At 55.0% G+C, this 20555-nt stretch overlaps 3 protein-coding genes and 1 long non-coding RNA gene across 17 annotated transcripts in view; 3 read left to right on the top strand and 1 right to left on the bottom strand.

Moving 5' to 3' along the window:
- Positions 1-5483, top strand: part of MDC1 (mediator of DNA damage checkpoint 1) — a 15074-nt gene extending 9591 nt beyond the window's left edge. For all 8 annotated transcript variants that reach the window (XM_067752339.1, XM_067752343.1, XM_067752345.1 and 5 more), the window contains 7 exons: positions 41-84; positions 580-2667; positions 2749-2868; positions 3001-3183; positions 3410-3535; positions 3634-3744; positions 4711-5483. In XM_067752339.1, coding sequence (XP_067608440.1) covers positions 41-84; positions 580-2667; positions 2749-2868; positions 3001-3183; positions 3410-3535; positions 3634-3744; positions 4711-4878 — 2840 coding nt within the window. In that variant the 3' untranslated portion in view covers positions 4879-5483. The remainder of the gene's footprint in view (positions 1-40; positions 85-579; positions 2668-2748; positions 2869-3000; positions 3184-3409; positions 3536-3633; positions 3745-4710) is intronic.
- On the bottom strand, positions 3910-12305 carry LOC137231798 (uncharacterized). Its single transcript, XR_010946731.1, has 3 exons — positions 12029-12305; positions 9230-9313; positions 3910-5226 (listed from the first exon to the last, which is right to left on the bottom strand). It is a non-coding gene; the product is annotated as an uncharacterized lncRNA (long non-coding RNA).
- NRM (nurim) lies at positions 5610-11041 on the top strand. 4 transcript variants are annotated; one of them, XM_067752452.1, is made up of 4 exons: positions 5610-8246; positions 8804-9000; positions 9605-9781; positions 10137-11041. In XM_067752452.1, the coding sequence occupies exons 1-4, from the start codon at positions 8114-8116 to the stop codon at positions 10416-10418; spliced, it is 789 nt and encodes a 262-aa protein (XP_067608553.1). In that variant the 5' UTR covers positions 5610-8113; the 3' UTR covers positions 10419-11041. The 4 variants fall into 4 exon arrangements, with proteins under 4 accessions (XP_067608553.1, XP_067608552.1, XP_067608554.1 ...); XM_067752451.1 differs by having other exon boundaries at positions 9587-9781; XM_067752453.1 differs by lacking the exon at positions 9605-9781.
- PPP1R18 (protein phosphatase 1 regulatory subunit 18) lies at positions 11160-20555 on the top strand. 4 transcript variants are annotated; one of them, XM_067752388.1, is made up of 4 exons: positions 11160-11295; positions 13023-14668; positions 18779-18989; positions 19656-20555. In XM_067752388.1, exons 2-4 carry the CDS (start codon positions 13049-13051, stop codon positions 19673-19675), a joined length of 1851 nt encoding a protein of 616 aa, XP_067608489.1. In that variant the 5' UTR covers positions 11160-11295; positions 13023-13048; the 3' UTR covers positions 19676-20555. The 4 variants fall into 4 exon arrangements, with proteins under 4 accessions (XP_067608489.1, XP_067608485.1, XP_067608487.1 ...); XM_067752384.1 differs by lacking the exon at positions 11160-11295 and adding an exon at positions 11448-11586; XM_067752386.1 differs by lacking the exon at positions 11160-11295 and adding an exon at positions 11808-12160.

Raw genomic sequence — 20555 nt, 5'->3', positions numbered from 1 at the left:
CTGCTTAGACCTCAGCTACTTGCCTTTCCCTTCTGTCTAGGCTACTTGAATTGCAAGATGCCACCTGCTGAGAAGGCTTCCAGGGTGAGAGCTGCTTTCTGTACCCACCTCCCCACTCCACAGGTCATCTCTGCAATCTCCTCCACTGCCCCTTCCCCTGACCTTGCTTTCATTTACTCCTTTCCCCATACGTTTAACTTTTCTTCCATTTTCACTGCTCCTTAGTTGGCTTCTTGGTTGGCTCCTTAGTTGGCTTCTATCCGTTTACTTTGACACTGTTGTTTTCCATATCTGTTCCCCAAGTTCTGTCTCCCTCCCTGACTCAGAAAGCTCCTTTTTCAAGCCCCTTTCCTCTTTCTCCTAACCGTCCTCTTTATTAGCGTTATCCATACATGGAGAATGCTGTACTGGCATTCTGGGGAGAGGTCTCTGGGAAGGAGGGAATTCCCAGTCTAATGGAACAGACAGAAAGAGAGATGCCACGAGTACACTCTATAAACAAGGATCAAGAACAGTATCCAAGTCCTGTCTCTCTTCTCTCTGTCTCCTCCTCCCTCACTGGCTTCCATTTCTCCCCAGGGTGATCAGGAATCCCCAGATGCTTGTCGGCCTCCTGCACTGCAGGAGGCTTCAGCGCCTCTCCAAAACCCCCTCATCTCTCAGAGCCAGAAACATCCTGCCCCTCAGTCCCTCCTTTCGCCCTCTCCACCTCCTTTAGAACCGCCCATTCCCAGGACCAGACAAAATGAGAGTCAGGAAGCTCTGGAGACTCCCTTTTCCTCAGAGCTGGACTCTCTTCACCCAAAACCCAAAGTCAAGCCCCAAGGGTCCTCTCCAGTTTCTTCTGTACCCCTTGAGCCCCACCCTACCGCCTCCACAGACCAGCTTGTCACCCCCAAGCCCACATCTCGGGCCACTCGGGGCAGGACACTTAGGTCCTCTGTCAAAACCCCTGAACAAAATGTCTCCACAGCCCCTGAGCTCCAGCCTTCTGCCCACACAGACCAGGCTGTCACCCCCAAACCCACATCTCGGGCCACTCGGGGCAGGACACAGAGGGCTTCTGTCAAGACTCCCAAACCAGTTATCTCCACAGCCCCTGAGCCCCAGCCTTCCACTCCCACAGACCAGCCTGTCACCCCCAAACCCACATCTCGGGCCACTCGGGGCAGGACACAGAGGGCTTCTGTCAAGACTCCCGAACCAGTTATCGCCACAGCCCCTGAGCCCCAGCCTTCCACTCCCACAGACCAGCCTGTCACCCCCGAACCCACATCTCAGGCCACTCGGGGCCAGACACAGAGGGCTTCTGTCAAGGCTCCCGAACCAGTTATCTCCACAGCCCCTGAGCCCCAGCCTTCCACTCCCACAGACCAGCCTGTCACCCCCAAACCCACATCTCGGGCCACTCGGGGCAGGACACAGAGGGCTTCTGTCAAGACTCCTGAACCAGTTATCTCCACAGCCCCTGAGCCCCAGGCTTCCACTCCCACAGACCAGCCTGTCACCCCCAAACCCACATCTCGGGCCACTCGGGGCAGGACACAGAGGGCTTCTGTCAAGACTCCCGAACCAGTTATCGCCATAGCCCCTGCGCCCCAGCCTTCCACTCCCACAGACCAGCCTGTCACCCCCAAACCCACATCTCGGGCCACTCGGGGCAGGACACAGAGGGCTTCTGTCAAGACTCCCGAACCAGTTATCTCCACAGCCCCTGAGCCCCAGCCTTCCACTCCCACAGACCAGCCTGTCACCCCCAAACCCACATCTCAGGCCACTCGGTGCAGGACACTTAGGTCCTCTGTCAAAACCCCTGAACAAAATGTCCCCACAGCCCCTGAGCTCCAGCCTTCTGCCCACACAGACCAGCCTGTCACCCCCAAACCCACATCTCGGGCCCCTCAGGGCAGGACACTTAGGTCATCTGCTAAGGCCCCTGAACCAGTTGTCCCCATAACTCCTGAGCCCCAGCCTTCCACCTCTAAAGACCAGTCTCTCACCCCTGAGCCCACATCTCAGGCCACTCGGGGCAGGACACAAAGGTCCTCTGTCAAGACATCCCAGCCAACTGAACCCACAGCTCCTGACCTTGAACCTTCGTCCCCCACAGAGCAGCCTGTCACCCCCAAAGTCATAGCTCAGGGTGGTCAGAGCAGGACACTAAGGTCTTCTACAGTAAGTGCTGTGCCAGTTCCTACCACCCCTGAATCCCACTCTCCAGTGCCCACAGGAGAGCCTGTTCCCCCTGAGCCCATCCCTGAAGCCAATTGCAGCAGGAGGCCAAGGGCCACTAGGAAACATGGGTCTCTCACAGCTCACGTTCATGAACCCTACTCTGCACCCTCCGAACCTAACTCCCAGTCTTCAAGGAACCAGAGACGAGGGGCAGTGAGAGCAGCCGAGTCCCTTAGCACCATTCCTGAGCCTGCCTTTGCCCAGCTTCCCGAGGCACCCACTCGTGCTCCCCAGATCCCAAAGGGGGGGGCAGCAGATAGATCTGGCTTCACCCCAGAGCCCCAGCCTGAGGCCTCTCAAAATCGCAAGAGGCCTTTAGCTACTGCGGACTCACCTCCACTTCAAAAACGGCTCCAAAGAGAAGCTCCCCAGAAGACAGCATTCCTCAAGGAAGAAGAAGAAAATCCTGCAGCGAAGCTGAGGAAGGAAGAGGTGAGGAGGGGGCTGGAGTCACCTAGTTTGGAAAGAGCTTGGGGGCTTGGAAACTCCCACCAAGTTCTCTCTCAACCCCAGGATGTAGTGATTCCAGGACCAGGCAAGAGAAAGAGAGAGCAGACAGAGGAGGAGCCCCGGGAAATACCAAGCCGCAGCCTGCGACGGACCAAACCTCTCCAAGAGTCCACAGCCCCCAAAGTAGGAGAGAAGGGCCCTGGGGCTTTGTGGGAGATGGAGATGTGGTAGGACGGGAGGAGACCCAGCGGATTTGGGAGCCGGGTGCCGATGGCGCTGGCTGCCGTGACCAGCTCTGGCTAACCCCCTTCACAGGTGCTCTTCACAGGCGTGGTGGATGCTCATGGAGAGCGGGCAGTGCTGGCCCTGGGGGGCAGTCTGGCCAGCTCAGTGGCTGAGGCTTCCCACCTGGTGACAGATCGGATCCGCCGGACAGTCAAGTTCCTGTGTGCCCTGGGGCGGGGCATCCCCATCCTCTCCCTGGACTGGCTGCGCCAGGTGAGAGGCCAGGAGATGATGACAGACCCGTAGAGATAGTGGCGGGAGAAGGCTGCTCACATGGGTCTGTAGAAAGCGGTGGGAGGAACGTGGGTACAGGAAGACGAGGTTAGTGAAGCAGAAGGCTTAATTCTGAAAACATTTCGTGAGCTCCCTGTAAACACTAGAAAGAAGAGCTGGGTGAAGGGCTGGGCTGAGCTTTGATGCTGACTGTTACCGTCCTTAGTCCCACAAGGCAGGTTGCTTCTTGCCCCCGGCTGAATATGTGGTGGCTGATCCTGAGCAGGAGAAGAACTTTGGCTTCAGCCTTCGGGAGGCCCTGAGCCGGGCTCGGGAGCGAAGGCTGCTGGAGGTGAGAGGCCATCTTCTGCCCCACACTTCAGCTGTTGCCCAGCGGTCCACGGCCTCTCAGTGCATCATCTACTGTCTCCACCGTTCTCTTCCTCCTAGGGCTACGAGATTCACGTGACCCCAGGAGTCCAGCCACCACCACCTCAGATGGGAGAGATCATCAGCTGCTGTGGAGGCACCATCCTACCCAGCATGCCCCGGTCCTATAAGGTAGGGGTGGTGTGTTCAGGATCTGGTGAGGTGGTAGTTAGAGAGGTGGCTGGAATGGGAACAGGTTAGAGGGAAAATGGAGGTACAGATGGGAACACGGAGTAGTGAGAGGCTGGGGGAAGACCTCTGGTATAGAGAGGGATAGAGAAGGAAGAGGTCTGCTGATATCAAATGGACTTATTTTTATTTTTGTATATACAATTTTTTGAAATATACACAAAGGGAGAGGGAATATGTAGCGAACCTCCATATACCAATCACTCAGATTCAACAGGTTAATTTAGATTTTGCTGCATTTGCTCTATTCCTTTTTTTTTCCCTTTTTCTTTCATTTTCTTTGCTGAAATTTTTAAGGGAAACTGCAAAGGTCATTATTATTTTTTCTTACATATTTGAAATATACATCTCTAAGAAATATGTACATTTCTTACATAATCACATGCCGTTATTGGTCAATAACAAAATTAACAATTGTTTCCTGGTCACTTCGTCTTACTCCATTAATCAAATTTCTCGAGTCATCTGAAAATGTCTTTTTACAGTTCAAATCAGGACTCAAACAAGGTCCATGTATCCCCACAATTGCGCTGTATCTCTTAATTTTCTTTTACTCTAGAGCATACCCCCCAACCCACCTAGCCTTTTTCCTGCCATTGACTTCCTGCAGAAACTAGGTCACTTGTCCTTTAGAATGTTCCACAGTCTGGATTTTTCTGTTTGCTCCCTTGTTGTGTCATTTATCTTGTTTTCCTATCTTTTATATTTCCTGTAAATCGTAGTTAACTTTAAAAGGTTGAATAAATTCAGGTTCAACTTTTGTGGCAAGAGTTCTTCATAGACAGTGTGTGTCATATGGCTTCCCGTCAGGAGGTACTGTTTTTGTGCTGCTAAGACTGATTAGTGGGTCCCGAACCTATTTCTAGGATTCTTTTTCACCCCTGGCTTTCTGTTTTCTCTTTCTTCCAGCCTCAGAGAGTTGTGATCACATGTTCCCAGGACTTCCCTCGATGTGCCATTCCATTTCGGGTTGGGCTGCCCATCCTCTCACCTGAGTTCCTGCTCACAGGAGTACTAAAGCAGGAAGCCAAGCCAGAGGCCTTTGTCCTCTCCAGTTTGGAAGTGTCATCCACCTGAAAACCCCACCCCAGTATGCTTTTCCTCCCAGACCAATATATAAAGTGTTAGAAATATTTGGAAGAAAGAACTTAGGGCTTTAGAAAGGATTGGGGTGTACTGATCTGATTTGTCTTGGAACATGGGTGGGGCTGAAAAGCTTGCTGGTAAACAAACACAGGGAGATTGGGAGCCACAGTTTTCTTAAATGGCCTCTTAAAGTCGGCCAATCCCGTGCTCAAATATCTTAAGTCGCCGCTCACATTTAGCCGGACTGATGTGCTTATTGCTGTATGGCGCGCACAGTGTCCTGCTTCCTGTTTGGAAACCATTTGTTTCTCCTCTTCTTTTCTTACTGGGATTCTTACCCTGCAAAAGATAGTGGAAACAATTTTAGTGTCCAGAACTTGAAAGAATGCTTGGAGTGAGTAAATTTGAGGGTGGAGTTATGGAATGCTACTAAAATATTTTCCCCTCTCCTTGCCCCATCTCGTTAGAAGCATCCTTTAGCTTTGACGTTGAGCAAATCTCTGCCCTTTTTTTTTTTCCTGGCCTGCTTTTCCAGTATTTATAAAGTTAGCTTAGGCTTAACCTCTGTGATAAATAAATATTCACTATGTGCCTTATGGTATAGTACAGTTTTATTTTGTAAATTTTAGAAGTTGGTTGATTACAAGGATGTAGAGAAATTGGAACCCATCTACATTGCTCATGGGAATGTAAAATGATTCATCCACTGTGATAAGCAGTTTGACAGCTTCTCAAAAAGGTAATTATAGAATTACCATATGACGCAGCAATTCTCCTCATAGGTATATAGCCAAAAGAATTAAAACAGATGTTCAGACAAATACTTGTATACAAATGTTCATATCAACACTTTCACAAGAGCCGAAAGATGAAAACACCACAAATGTTCATCAGCAGATGAATGGATTAAACAAGTTGTGGCATATCCATACAATGGAATATTATTCAGCCATAAAAGGGGATGAGGTACTAATTGTGCTACGGTGTTTTGAGGATGAATCTCAAAAGCATTATGCTAAGTAAAAGAAGCCAGACACAAAAGGTCACATTGTATGACTCCACCTGTAGGAAATACACAGAATAGGTAAATCCATAGAGACAGTAGATGGTGGTTGGCAGGGCTGGCAGGGAGAGGAAATGGGGAATGACCGCCTAATGGGTGCAGGGTTTTATTTTGGGGTGAAGAGAAAATGCTTTGGAACTAGACAGAGGTGGTGGTTGCACACATTATGAATGTACTAAATGACACTGGACTGTTCTCTTTAAAGTGGTTAATTTCATGTTATGTGAATTTCACTTCAATTTAAAAAAATACTGATTAGTTTTGGGCACTTTTCTGCAGGTAAGTTATACTTAAGTTTGGAAAACTTTGGTGTAGTAGAAACAGCATGAGCTTTGCCAAACACTGTGCTGGCTTTTAGACATACCTGATCTCACAATATATATTAAGCATAGCCATAGTGGGTGTGGCACACAGTAGGACCCAGATAAATATTAGTCCCCTTGCACTGCTCAAAGCCTTGTACTTTGTGAAGCTGCCTGTGTCCTTGAGGTCCACTGGATTCCTTACAGTACCTGCTGTCTCTATAGCCCCACTTAGCACTCATGTGCACACCCACTTCATGACTGGTACAATTTAAGTGCCCCGATTTAAATTTCTAGAGAAGAGAGATCTTTTCTTACACTTCCAATGAACCCTACAGCTCATAGCACATTGTGTAATAAATGTCTCTGTCAGTCAGGATCCTAAGAGGAAACTATGGCACAATCAAATTAGGATAATTTGGAGAGAGTTTAATGAAGTGAAAATTGTAAGTAGGCCGAGTGTAGAGAAATCACAAAGAATATTGCCAGTACCCACAGCTCTGTTGTGGCCACCTGTAAACCCAAAAGGTTGAGAGGAGGGAACAGTTACATAGAAAGGCTTCCCTCAAATGCTGTGATTTTCTTTGATGTAGTCCATTCAGGACAACTTCCTGAGGCAGAAAGCAGGATGGAGAGTGAATCAGGAGGGAAAACATAATGATGTCTGGTACAGTATAAAATAGCACTGATTCAGAGGAGAATGGGAATACTAAGCCTCCGGGAGGGGAAGGAATGTAGAGCCTGTGGGATCCTGTTCGGCAATTTTGTCATCCCTGAGCCCACAGGACTAGCAGCTCCTTAATTCTTATCTTGGGAAATTTTCTTGATCTCTTTAGGCCTATGTTTCTTCTGTCTATTAGCTGAGGGAATTAGCTTCATGATCTCTAAGTTCCTTACTATGGTCATAGCTACTGTGACCAGGTCCTTAGCTACATGATCTTTAATGGAGAAAAACCTTACTTTACTTTGATTTTTAGATGTGAATGTTAGTCTTGTAGGTATTACAAACAGGTCTGTAGGGAAAATTTTGGACAAAAGATCTTAGTGCTTTCTGACTAGTAAGTGGAGTCTAATATGAGGTTGTATAGGTAGTTAATTATCACAAGCTTGGATAAAATTAACATACTACAACGTTTACAACTGTAATAAAGTTTTCTATCACAAATATTTTAACATATTGTTACTCTCGTGTTTACAAAGTAACAGCCTTTGGCATTAATAGAACAAATCTTTCAGTGTTACAGACAAGTTCTCTCCCCTTAGCAAGTGGAGAGGCAACAAATCAGCTTTATAATAAATTACAGACTAAGCGTTTGTGGTAAAATAGTCATTCTTTTTCATCTAACAAGCTGTAATGGATGATTCAGAGCTTTGGGTTCTCCGCCTGGGTCAACAGTCTTCCGTTCTCTCACCGTTCATTATTAAAGTGTTAGCTGAGGCTTTGTAACCTCTGACTCTGGCTGTTTTCTAGTCAAAGCTGTTAAAGGAAGGGGGGGTCATAATGCCGTTTCTGCAAGAACCCTGCAAGAGAAGAACTGTCTTCGTTTTAGATGCGAAAACTAGCCCAGCTGCGATTCAAACCACGTGCATGACTGAACAACCGCTGCCCTTCTCACCTCTCACTTGGGATTCTAACATTCCCTTCTGTGACGCGGAGATCGCAGACCGGGTAAAGGCACTTAAGGATCAGCCCTGAAGCTCTGTGAGAGAGAGCCGCGCGCGCCGGCCGGAAGCCTGGGCGTCGGTGCGCGGGAGCCCCGCCCTCCTGGGCAGGGTCCCAGGCGGGAGGCGGGGTCGGGGCGGAGCCTGCGGCCGCGGGAATCCCAAAACCGCCCCTTTCCCCACCCCTCCATTTCTCGCCATGGCCCCTGCACTGCTCCTCGTCCCTGCTGCCCTCGCCTCTTTCATCCTGGCCTTTGGCACTGGAGTGGAGTTCGTGCGCTTTACCTCCCTTCGGCCACTTCTTGGAGGAATCTCGGAGTCTGGTGGTCCGGGTGAGCGGGAGGGACCGAGGATGAGCTCTGGGGTAGGAAGGTGGAGCCGGAGCAGAGGGAGCGGGGGCGGGGCTTGGAGACAAATGACAGGGGAAGTCCAGGAGAGGGAACTAGAACCGTGAAAGCCGCCGAGACGCTGCAGGGGACACCAAGGGCTAAATTAGCAACTCAGGGATTAGCGGTTTGGAGAGGCGGGAGAGTGAGGACTGAGGGGGAGAGAGGGCGATAAGCAGAGTATTCTAAGGAAAGGCTTAGTAAGGAGGACTATGGAGAGTGTTATAAAGAGGGAGCATTTGGAGAACCGAAACAAGAAAGGCACTCCAGCCATGCCTTTCGTGACTGACCAGCATGAATCCTCTTCCCCAGCTCTGAAGGAGGCCTGGGGAAGAGGGAAGAAACAGGGAATAGAAAAGTGAGGTGGGCAAAGCCTAGAGAGGACGCATTAAGGCTCTTGAAAGCATTAAGGGACATGGCCTGGGGTCCCAAGAAGAGATAAGAGTAGGGAGTTTTTCCCACAGTCTTCTTGATCTTTTGTCCCTTTCTCCAACTCCCGCTAGATGCCCGCCAGGGATGGCTGGCTGCCCTGCAGGACCAAAGCATTCTTGTCCCCCTGGCTTGGGATCTGGGGCTCCTGCTACTATTTGTGGGGCAGCACAGCCTCATGGCAACTGAGACAGTGAAGTCATGGATGTCCCGGTACTTCGGGGTCCTTCAGAGGTCTCTGTACGTGGCATGCACTGCCCTGGCCTTGCAGGTATGAAGCCCTGGCAGCTGAGTCCTCAAGGGAAACAGTCTGTGGGAAGGATTCCGTCGACTGGAGAGGCAAGGACCTTAGGCTTCTGATAAAACATGGGTTTAGGAGGAGAACTAAGGGTGTTCAGGACTGTAATCTCAGCTCCCATTCCTCCACAGTACATATCCTACTTTTTATCAAGAATGGTGTACTGCTTGTCATTCCCCGAGCATGATATGTGCATTCTCACCGTTGCAACTTTGTTCACGTTGTCCTGCTTGAGATTCCCTTGTTACCTCCTCTTCAGTCCTATCCTTTCTTCAAAAGCACTTCCCTAGGTCACAAGAGAAAGCTTCCCAGTTAGTACTCATCTGTTTCTCAGTGGGTGCTTGGCCTAGGCTACTTTGTGTACCTATCTGGTGACTCTCATCCATTCTTTAAGTCCTCAGAGTAGAGACAAGTCATTCTTACATACTTGGGACCCCACCCAGCACCCTCCACATGTTGAACATGCTCATGGTAGAGGCGGGGAGAGCAGCTGGCCAGCCTGGGATGGGGGCAGCCTCTGGGTCTAGGTCTTTCAAGGGTGGGCTGCTGGGATACCCAGTCCCTCATCCTCCTTCAGCTGGTGATGCGGTACTGGGAGCCCGTGCCCAGGGGCCCCGTGTTGTGGGAGGCTCGGGCCGAGCCATGGGCCACTTGGGTGCCCCTCCTCTGCTTTGTGCTCCACGTCATTTCCTGGCTCCTCATCTTCAGCATCCTTCTCGTCTTTGACTACGCAGAGCTCATGGGCCTCAAACAGGTGAGGCTCCCAGATCCCTACCCAAAACCTCTGATCCTTTCTAGAATACCTCTTTCCCCTCCAAGGATGTCCCTCCTCCTCCCCTACTCTTCCACCTGCCTCTTGCTTTTGACTCCCTCACCTCCCTTTCTTGTAAGATAGTCTCCCCTTAGCCCTCCCTCAAAGGCCAGAAACCATGGGCTTCCTGGGCCTGGGGAAGTTTCACGGACCAGAGATGAGGGTCAGGGACCCCAGTCTCAGAAGGGTGGTTCCTGGGCCTGCGTTATAGAAGGAGGGTGCCTGGAAGGGGAGGAAAGAGGCAGCTAAGTTGCGACAAGGGCTTGACTCCATTTCTAAGCCATTCTCCCTCTCTTAGGTGTACTACCATGTGCTGGGGCTGGGCGAGCCTCTGGCTCTGAAGTCTCCCCGGGCTCTGAGACTCTTCTCCCACCTGCGCCACCCAGTGTGTGTGGAGCTGCTGACTGTGCTATGGGTGGTGCCCACCCTGGGCACTGACCGCCTCCTCCTTGCTCTCCTCCTTACCCTCTACCTGGGCCTGGCTCACGGACTTGACCAGCAAGATCTCCGCTACCTCCGGGCCCAGCTGCAAAGAAAACTCCACCTGCTCTCCCGGCCCCAGGACGGGGAGGCCGAGTGAGGGGCTAACCCTCGTTCCAAGCCCTGTACTTCCTTTTCCCCTCCAATTCCAAATCCCCTTAACATCCAGGCCTTGGCTGCTTCAGACCAGAGGCCCATATTCATGGACTGAAGGAGCTGTCCCTTCCCTTGCTTGAGCCTCCACTCCTTGGGTCCAGCTCCATATCTTAAATTCTGAGTTTCAGCCATTGGACTCCAAGGGCCGCTTCTCACCAGCCAGGAAGAGGGAGTGGGGAACTTATCTGTCTCCTCAGAGTTTAGGGCTTGACCCTCCATTAACAACCTCCTCACAAGGAGAAGGGTCTGGCCTGACCACTCCCCTGGTCCTATTTCTGGCCTCTGCGCCTCAAGGATCCTCTTCTCCACGTCTAGCTCCCCTCCTAGGAGCTGGACCAAGGTCCGCAAGTTTGACGATAGTGGCTGCCCCATCAGGCTCCACACCTTGCAGCTGCAGCCCAGCCCCACTGTCTGGCCTTTCCAGCTCCCTAGGCCCTGCCCCTGGGCTCCAGACTCATGAACCTAGTTGAGCAGATATTTCTGCTCTTAATTCGGGTGACTAAGGGCTCCCTGCTCTCCCGAGTAACTCGGCGCTACAGGAAAATAAAATTCAGCCTGGTTTTTCTACGTGTAGCATGCAGTCTGTCAGTGTCTCTCAAGCTGCAGGGCTGCCTCTGGGAAGGACAGGCGAGCCAGACTCGAGTCTGGGCATCGGCCGCGCCCTCTGATGACCGCTGGGTGGCGGCCACTCCCCGCGGACCGCCCCACCCCCCTTCCCGGAGCACCCGGTCTCCCTTCCTCCAAATCCCCCAATTTCCTCGCTGCAGACCTGGGGACCCTCGGCAGATAGGTTGAAGCGGAAGAGTGGGGCAGCGGCTCGGGTAAGGGAGCTAGCTTCCAAAACCGTTGGCTTCCGAGCGCCGCTCCTGCTGCCGCCCCCTCCCTACGGGTCCCCCGCAGCCCGGCGGCCGCCCCGGCCCCCACGGTAACAAAGGCTGGCCCGGGAAGGCAAATGCGTGGGGAGGAGCGGCAGGAGATGGGAAGGGCGGGCCCGGCTCGGAGCAGCTGCCGCTTCCTCCTCAAGTCCCTCGAGGGGCCTGAGTCACGGGCCGCCGCCCTGGGTTGGCGAGCTGGGGGCGGAGGTCTGGACACCTGGGTTATCCGGGAGCCGGGTGAGAAGCCCTGGGGACAGACGTCGGAGGGCCAGGGCTGGCGGCGGGAAGAGAGGAGACCCGGAGCCGAGTCCCACGCGGGGTCGGAGGGAGCGAGGCTCCGCCCCCTCGCCCGGCTCCGCCCCGCGCCCCCTTCCCTCTCCCCATTGTCCTCAGACAAAGCGGCCGTCTCCCCCCGCCCGGTCCCCTGGTCTCTGTCTCCGTCCCTCCTCCTTGGCTCCCTCTTTCCGTCCTCCTCTCCCTCCCTCCTCCCCTCCCTCCTGTCTCCGGATCTCCCTCGATCCCTCTCTCCTCCTCTTCCTCTCTCCTCCTCTCTCCGGACGTCAGGCTCCTTCGCACCCCCTCCCCTGGGAGCCCCGCGGCGTGTGAGTTGACTGAGGGGCTTCAGCCTTGGGGAGGGGGTGTCTCCTTTCCCGTCCCCGCTCCCGTCCCCGGCCCGAACCTTGGGCTGTCTCCTCTTTGTGCCGAGATTGCCTGTCTGTGCGGTCAGAGCCGGGTGGGGATGGCCGGCTATGTCGGGGTTCCGTGAGAGCCAAGACCCGGGCACAGGACTGGCAGGCTCCGGAAAAAAGAGGTGTGGGGCCGGTGCTCCGCACGCCTGGGTCCCGGGGCACCGCCGGTGGGGGAGGCAGGCGGTGGTGCCGGGACCGCGTTAGGGTGGGGGTGAACGCCAGGGTTCTGGGAACGTGCTGGCAGGTCCGACACCCGGGTTCCGAAAGTCCCCGGGGGAGGGTATTTCCCCTGACCCGCCTCGGGGCGGAGTGCGGGGCGGAGGGGTGGGGGCTGGGGGGCCGGAGAGGCGTGGCCCGAGCAGAGCTGGAAGGGGAGCCCGGACCTCCTGGGCCCACGCTGAGACGCGCCGGGCTGCAGCCGCGGAACACCCTCGCCCCTCTGCCCCCTGACTTCCCCTTCTCCCTTAGACCTCTCCACTCTCCGCCCTCCCACCTCCCCGACACCCCCTCAGGTCCCAGTGCCCCCTCTCCGGCGGGATTCCCTGACCTCTCTTCCCACTCTCACCGCTCCTGGGGTAGCGGTGAGGCAACCTCGCCTGGACCCTGTCCCCCTCACGTCCAGCCTCTCCTTTCTCTCTTCGCCCTCGCGCCAACTTCTCTCGTTTTTCTCTCTTCTCACATTCTGGGGACTGTCTCTGATACCCAATAACCTGTACTGACAAATCTGACTCCTGCCTGTTTGCCCTGAATCTCCACTCTTCCTCTCAACCCATCCCCCGACCGCCATCAACTTGGCTATTAGTTTCCCCTTCACTTTCTCAGCTTTTCCCCTTTCTCTGCTCCCCGCTCTTTCCCTCTGTCCTCACCCTCAGCTCCTCTGCCCTCCTCTGTGTCCCACCTCTGCGCTCCACTACCTCCCCTCCCACCCCCATTCTCACCCTCTGGGCCTCTCTGGAGCCTCTCCTTCCTGTTCTCTGCCCCCAGCGTTCCCCACCCTCCCCAAGGGGACCATGGCCACCATCCCGGACTGGAAGCTACAGCTGCTAGCCCGGCGCCGGCAGGAGGAGGCAGCCGTTCGTGGCCGGGAGAAGGCAGAGCAGGAGCGGCTGTCCCAGATGCCAGCCTGGAAGCGGGGGCTTCTGGAGCGCCGCCGGGCCAAGCTTGGTCTGTCTCCCGGGGAGCCTAGCCCTGCGCCTGGGACTACGGAGGCTGGACCTCCAGACCCAGACGAGTCTGCTGTCCTCCTGGAGGCCATTGGGCCAGTGCACCAGAACCGATTTATTCGGCAAGAGCGCCAGCAGCAGCAGCAGCAGCAGCAGCGGAGTGAAGAGCTACTCACAGAGAGACGGCCTGGGTCTTTAGAGGCCTGGGAGCGGAGACTCAGCCCTGGGGAGATGCGGGATCAGAGCCCCAAGGGAAGAGAGTCAAGAGAAGAGCGGCTCAGTCCCAGGGAAGCCAGAGAGAGGAGGCTGGGGATAGGGGGAGCTCGAGAGTCGAGCCCCAGGCCTTTGGAGGCTCGAGACTGGAGGCAGAGCCCAGGAGAGGCTGGAGACAGGAGCTCCAGACTGTCAGAGGTGAGGAAATGGAGGCTGAGCCCTGGAGAAACTCCAGAGCGGAGTCTGAGACTGGCAGAGCCTCAAGAACAAAGCCCCAGGAGAAAAGAGGTGGTGGAAAATAGACTGAGCCCGGTGGAGTCTGACAACCAGAAGTTGGGCCTGACAGAGGCCCATAAATGGACGCCTGACTCCAGAGAGTCTCAGGAACAGAGTTGGGTACAACCGGAGGCATCAGAGTGGAGGCTGAGCTCAGGAGAAGAAAGAAAAGACTGCTCAGAGGAATGTGGGAGACAAGAAGAGAGGCCAAGTCCAAGGATGGTCCCAGAAGAGATGACAGCGTTGTCAGAGACCCTGACAAGGGAGGCTCCAGACAGCAGTTCTGGAAGAGTGGAGGCAGCAGAACAGAGGCCCACCCCTGCGGAGGATGGCGAGAGGGGCTTGAGGCTGACAGAAGGGTGGAAATGGACCCTGAACTCTGGGAAGGTTCGAGATTGGACACCCAGGGACACAGAGACTCAAACTCAGAAACCAGACCCTCCAGAGTCTGCCGAGAAGCACCTGAGTCCTCTCGCTGCAGAGGCTGGAGAAGGGGAAGCTGAGAAGGAGGAGGCAGGGGCTCAGGGCAGGCCTCTGAGCGCCCTGCAGAACCGCTGCTCTGTGCCCTCCCCCCTCTCACCAGAGGACGCTGGGACTGGAGGCTCTAGACAGCAGGAAGAGGAAGCAGGGGAACTCCGGCCCCCACCAGCAGCCCCTCTGTCTCCCCCACCCCCAGCCCCACCTGCCCCCCAGTCCCCTGGGGATCCCCTCATGAGCCGGCTGTTCTATGGGGTGAAGGCAGGGCCAGGGGTGGGGGCCCCCCGCCGCAGCGGACACACCTTCACAGTCAACCCCCGGCGGTCCGTGCCCCCTGCAGCCCCTGCCACTCCGGCCAGCCCAGCCACAGCTGACGCTGCGGTCGCTGGGGCTGGGAAGAAGCGGTACCCAACTGCCGAGGAGATCTTGGTTCTGGGGGGCTACCTCCGCCTCGACCGCAGCTGCCTTGTCAAGGGGTCCCCTGAAAGGCACCACAAACAGGTAGGGAGCAGCCAAGTCAGACTCCTCAGAAGCCCACTGTCAGCTCTCTGTGGGCTCCTGTCTCTGTCTCATACGCCTGTATTCTTGTCTCGGTCTATGCGTTCTTGTTGATTCCTGCCACCACTCTTCCTCCCCTGCGCACACACCCTTCCTTCTCGTAGCCCTTCTTTTCCATTCACTTCCCAGCCCAAGGAGGCTGCCCCGCAGGCAAGCGCTGTCCTGGGTGTGTCACTCTCAGGCTGTGCCCAGGCTGCTCACCCTCCGTTCCCTCAGGCTCTGAGCCCCCAGCCCCCCAGTTCTTTCCATTGCTGACTCTGTGACCCAACCCAGGCCGTCTGGTGGGAGACCTGAGCTGAGGCCACAGCCTGGAGCCTGTGAGGGTAGGGTCCGCAGGGCAAAAGCACGTCCAGCCTTCCAGCGGGGAGGATGTCGGGGCGGGAAGCCTGGGGAGGTGGAGGGGTGGCTTTGGGCTTGTAGGGAGAAGTGAGCGGAGGAGGGTCTCACAGACCCGAGGACGAGGGGTGCGGAGGAGGGACACCGCAGGACAGCAGGGGGAGGGGAGTGGAACAGGGCCGGCCAAGGAGCAGAGAAGGCTTTCGAACCCCGAGTCTGCCCCATGGGAGAGACGCACACAGAGGCCATTTGAAGTGGGTGACCTCGAGGTTGCACACCCCCAGCTGGGCCGCTGCTTCAGACAGTACTCCCTTCTCTCTTGGGACAAGAAAAGCCTTCTCCTCTTCCAAAATACCCCCTCGCCACTCCCTCCCTGTCCTTCCTCCCTGGGCTTCCCCTCCGTCCCCAGAACTGGCTCAGCAGTTGGTTTTCCCCTCTCTTCCTGCCATCCCGGCCTCTCCCTCCTCTTGGGGTGGAAAGAAAGAGAAGTGAATTTGGAGGCACTGTGCTGAGAGCAGGGAGTACAATGGGAGTTAAGGACGGGGTGGGGTGGGGGCGGGGTGGGGGCCGAGGCCAGCAGACGAAGGCAGCGCAGGGAAGTTGGCAACAGCCAAGCTGTCAGCCAAGCAGACTTCTCCCCCTGGCCCTGGCCCACGTCCTTCCCCACACACCAGTTTCCAGCTTGAAAAACTCTAAGGAAAGAGAGGTCTCTGCATCTAACATCTCTCCAGAGACTGGGAAGACCTTCCTAGTCTCCAGTTCTCATCTCATGTGTGACATCCTCAGACTTGTTTTTTGTGTCCTCAGTATCAGTGGGAAAGCACAGGGACCAAAGCTCAGGGTCACTTGAGACCCCAGTTCATCTTCACATGAAGCTTAAGCTCCCATCCCTGAGCTATGGTCCCTGAGTCTGTCCTGAGCTCTTGGACTGCTACCAGCCCCCTCCCCTTCAGGCTGGGCAGACGCAAGGAAGTAGATGAGGAACGACCAGGCGAGGTGTTCAGAGAAGTCACTTCCTGCTGTAGAGGTTGGCTTGTGCCTCTGGGGAGGAACAAAGAGGGGAAGGCGTGAATTTGGGGGCCCAAAGCCCAGGGACTGTCTGAGCGCAGGGCAGGACCTGTGAGGGTGACCATACCTAGGTCAGGGAGCAGGGGAGCCGGAAGCAGATCGCCCAAACAGGAAGCCTGGTGGGGGGGCGGCCGGAAGGCTGGTGGGGCTGAGTGGCAAATGCAGGGCCACGGGCCTGCCAGAACTGTGCTCAGGATGTGGTGAGAGAATAAGGAAGCAGCCGCTCGGGGTGGGGGTGGGGGTGGGGAAGAAGCAGCACAGAGTTCTCTAGGCCCAGACACCTTCCCCTCGGCCCTCCCTCAGGCCTGCTCCACTTGCCCAGCACCCTGCTCATCAGGGACAGGCATGTCCTGTCCCCAGCTGCCAGATGAGGAATATGAGGACCCTGCCACCCAACACTCCCCCCCCTTCCCTAAATAACTCCTGTTTTGCAGGCTAATTCCATCAAATGTATCCCTGCCACTGGGAGAGAAATCCCAGCCCTGCCACTGGAGCCCAGGGGTTGGGCTGTGGCTGGTGCCCTTCCCCAGAGGCCCCTCTGGCAGGGAGACCAGCCCCTCCCCTCTCCAGCCCCCTTGTGACCTTATATAGCTGATGAGAGGAGTGAGTCACCCCCTCCGTACCCCCCACCCCACACGCCCCATGCAGGCTGTGCATTCCTGAGAAGCCCAGTCAGAAGCTGGGGCGGGTGGTGAGGAGGGAAGCAGGGTGGGGGGAGAGAGACAAACGTGGAGGGAGAGCAAATAAAATGGATCCTTTTCCAGAGCAGATAATAAACTACGCAGCTTGTTATCTCAAAAGGTGATATGAAAAGAAAACCGAAATGGGTTCCCAGAAGTTTGGGTAAATCTGTCAGCAATAGAATTAGTTCCTTTTGAGAAACTGGGATATAAGGGGTCTGGTTCCTGTCACTTGATTCTACCAGCCAGCTGTTCCACAGACACAGACTGGGGGTTGACTGTACAGACTGGACTGACCCCGCCCCCAGTATTCCCCCAGTGTTGGTCCTCTGTTGGGACCACATCTGAGGTCTGGATGAAGCCTTCCTTACCCATTGTGGCAACTTCCACGTTTCTGTTGACAGCAGACACAAATAAGTAAACAAATAAGTAAATTCTCTGGTAGGTTAGGTTAGAAGGTGGTAAGTGATTATGGGAAAACATTAGAACAGGGACAAGTGGAACCCAGAGGGCCAGGAGGTAGGAGGAGCAAATATGACAACTTTATAATAGCATGATGCAGAGAGAGGGAACCATGGCTACATTTGGGGGAAGAGTGTTCCAGGCAGAGGGAACAGCCAGTGCAAAGGCCCTGAGGTAAGAGTGCCCCTGGTGGGGCTGGAGGAGATCACAGCCAATGTGGCTGGAGTGGAGGAGGATGCTGGAGAGGAGTGGGGAGAGGCACACTGGCAGCCCCCTGTAGGCCTTGGCCAGTCTCTGGCTTTTGCTCCCAGTGAGGTAGGGGCCAATGCCAGGTTTGGACCCAGGGAGTGACACACACAGTCTCTGAGTTCTAGCTTCCCTCAGGGACCCAGGTGTTAGCAACCACCTGTGCAGCCACCAGCCTGGTTTCTCTCCTTATACCCCAGTCCCTGCAGAGACTCAGGGGTGCTGGGCTGCAGCCCCGAGTTTCTCAAACAGACGCCAGAGGAGGCCTGGGGAGATCATCTGGACCTTTCTGAGCAGTTCACATGGAATCCTCCTGTTTGTCTCCTTAATCGCTTTGGCTCCCAGAGTTAATCCCACCCTGCCCCTTCCCCCTGAGCTTCTTAGGAGGGCAAAGGGGAAGGGTAAAAAGGTAGTGAGAGCAGCTGGGGCTCGCCTGCTCTTGAGACAGTATGTTTAGGAAGGATTTTCTGCCCCGTCCAGATCCCTTCTGGTCATTTGCCTCTGTCTCTGTACGTCCCTTCTGGTGCACTCTCCACCCCCATGCCATGTTTGCCCGGACTTTCCTCTCTGCCCCTGTCACCTCCCCCGGCTGCACCTTTCAGGCACTCGGGCTCATCTTCTCCCTGTGTTTTGGGGAGAGTCTCTTCTCCTCTGGGCTTTTCTGTTGGTCTCCGCTCCCCTCTCAGACCCAAGACCCTTTCCTGTGGGTCCACTCCAGCTGGAGGAGGGGAGTGAGGGGGGTGAAAGGGGCTGGTGACCAGGGTCCTGGGTTTCCCCCAACATCAAGGGGCCAAGGCTATGGAAACCATTGTGCCTGTCTTTGCTTTTGGTGGGGATCCCTCCCAGCCAGCTCTTTCCAGCTCTTTTCAAATCTCACCTCCTCTGGGTAGCTGTCCTGATTGCTCCCAGGGTGCCCAAAGACTCAGTTCTGATCACAGGACTTATCTCCATGTTTTTAATTTGTTTTTACCCTTCTGCCTCCCACACTCTAACCCACTTGGTCCTCCGTTACTCACTTCTGCCACCTGGGCCCCCGCCAAAGCTCAGGTCAAAGTCAATGTTTCTGAAATGATGTGATTGAAGAGGGAAAATCTGGGACTGGAGAGAGAGTACTGAAAGGACAACTGGCTTCCAGAGTGGCTGGGGAGGACAAAGTCAGCGAGTGCCCAAATCCAGTCCCCACTCTCCATCCTGCACCTGTTACCCTGCGGTCTTCCCCCTGCTGACCTCGCCTCCTCCCCCCTTTCTCTCCCACCCTCAGCTCAAGATCTCCTTCAGCGAGACAGCCCTGGAGACCACGTACCAATACCCCTCCGAGAGTTCGGTGCTGGAGGAGCTGGGCCCCGAACCTGAGGCCCCCAGTGCCTCCAGTCCCCCAGCGGCCCAACCCGACGACGAAGAGGATGAGGAAGAACTGCTACTGCTGCAGCCAGAGCTCCAGGGCGGGCTGCGCACCAAGGCCCTGATAGTGGGTGAGCGCGGGCTCCGCCGGCCCGACGGCGCCCCCTGGTGTTCGGAGTGGGCGCTGCGATCCAGGAGGGAGGGGGAGGATTTAATGTTGGCGCTTGGAAGGGTCTTGGCAGGGCCTCTAGCCCAACTGCTCCTTTCACAGATGGGAAAACGGAGGTCTTGGGAAGCGAAGTGCACGTGAGGTCTCCATATTTCAAAACCAGGCCTCTTTCTGAGCGCTCTAGTGTGGTTAAAAACACAGCGTTTGGATCAGACAGGCCTGAGTTTGAATTCCATCTTGTCTCTTAATTGTGGTGTGACCTCAGGGAAATCACCTGACCTCTGGCCTCAGTTTATTATTGTGAAATGGGGTTAATAATAACTACCTCTTGGAATTGTTGGGAGGGTTAAGTAATTTTTGTAGAACACCTAGGAACTACGGCTGGACATCAAATTACTTAACCTCTCCTGGGGGTTATTGTGAGATTAAACGAGTTATGAGAATGGCTGGCACAGAATCCATGCTAAATGAGTGATGGCTGTTACTAGTAGTAACAGGCACTCAGGATGTGGAAGATATTATAAGATTTCCTACATGCCAACTGGCCTTCAGTGTGGGCAGTGGGTCGGGAAGGCGGGAAGCAGAGACCCTCACTCATTCTCTATCCTTATTGCTTCCTCTCCCACAGATGAGTCTTGCCGGAGGTGACCCTCTTCCGACACTGGGATATACCTCCCTCCTTCCCAGAACTGAAGATCCTGGAGCCCAGAAGATTCAGAGCAGACAGACCTTGAACATGAGCCTGGCAGGGAAGGGCAACCCACATCTTCCAACTTGCTTTCCTCATCCTGTTTCTGGGGGCGGAGGCAACCGCACAGTTTCCACCCTCATCAGACATGCTGGTGCATCCTAGGTGATCCAAGATCCCCATCAAGTCCTGGGGAGGAGCACAGAACTCACGGGGCGCAGTGGGGGGGTACGGATGGAGCACCCTCTCCATCTCCATGGGCAGGGTAACTCTCCCCACAGCCTTCCTTGACTCCCCACCCGCCCCCTGAGGCTCTCGGGATTTAAGTACCCATGTCCCTGGGAGACCTGGCCCCCACTGCATTTACAGGCACCTCTCCCTCCTGTTCCTTAGGTCACTGCCCCTTTGTTTACAGCGCCTGCCTCCTCTCTTGACCACAGCCTGGTTTACAAAATCCCCCAGTTCCCAGCCCCACCTGCCAAAGTCCCGGGTTTACAAGCCACGTCTACTTGTGTGTCCACAAAGAATCCTCTCCCCTGTCCCCTGAAGTCACCTCATTGGGGTGACCTGGGGGTATGGCTTCCTCCACCTTTGCTCAGTATTACTGTCTCAGTTTTCCCCAAGAGGGAAGGCTGGGAACCTTAACTCTGTATCCCCCTCTAGTTATTTAATTCTGTTCCTCCTAGTGGTTCACAATTGAACTGAATTGCGAGGGTGTGGGGTGAGTAATGAGGCGCCTCAACTTTCTTCCCCCAATTCTCCTTCCTTCTCCATTGCCTGGTTTTTTTGGTTTTGTTTGTCTTTTTTTAACTTTCCATAATAAAGTGGAGCTCTCTCCGA

The sequence above is a fragment of the Pseudorca crassidens genome, chromosome 10 (assembly GCF_039906515.1).
Source record: "Pseudorca crassidens isolate mPseCra1 chromosome 10, mPseCra1.hap1, whole genome shotgun sequence".
NCBI classification, from domain to species: domain Eukaryota; kingdom Metazoa; phylum Chordata; class Mammalia; order Artiodactyla; family Delphinidae; genus Pseudorca; species Pseudorca crassidens.
The sequence above is the reverse complement of the archived record's forward strand: the minus strand, read 5'-3'. Positions and strand labels throughout refer to the sequence as shown.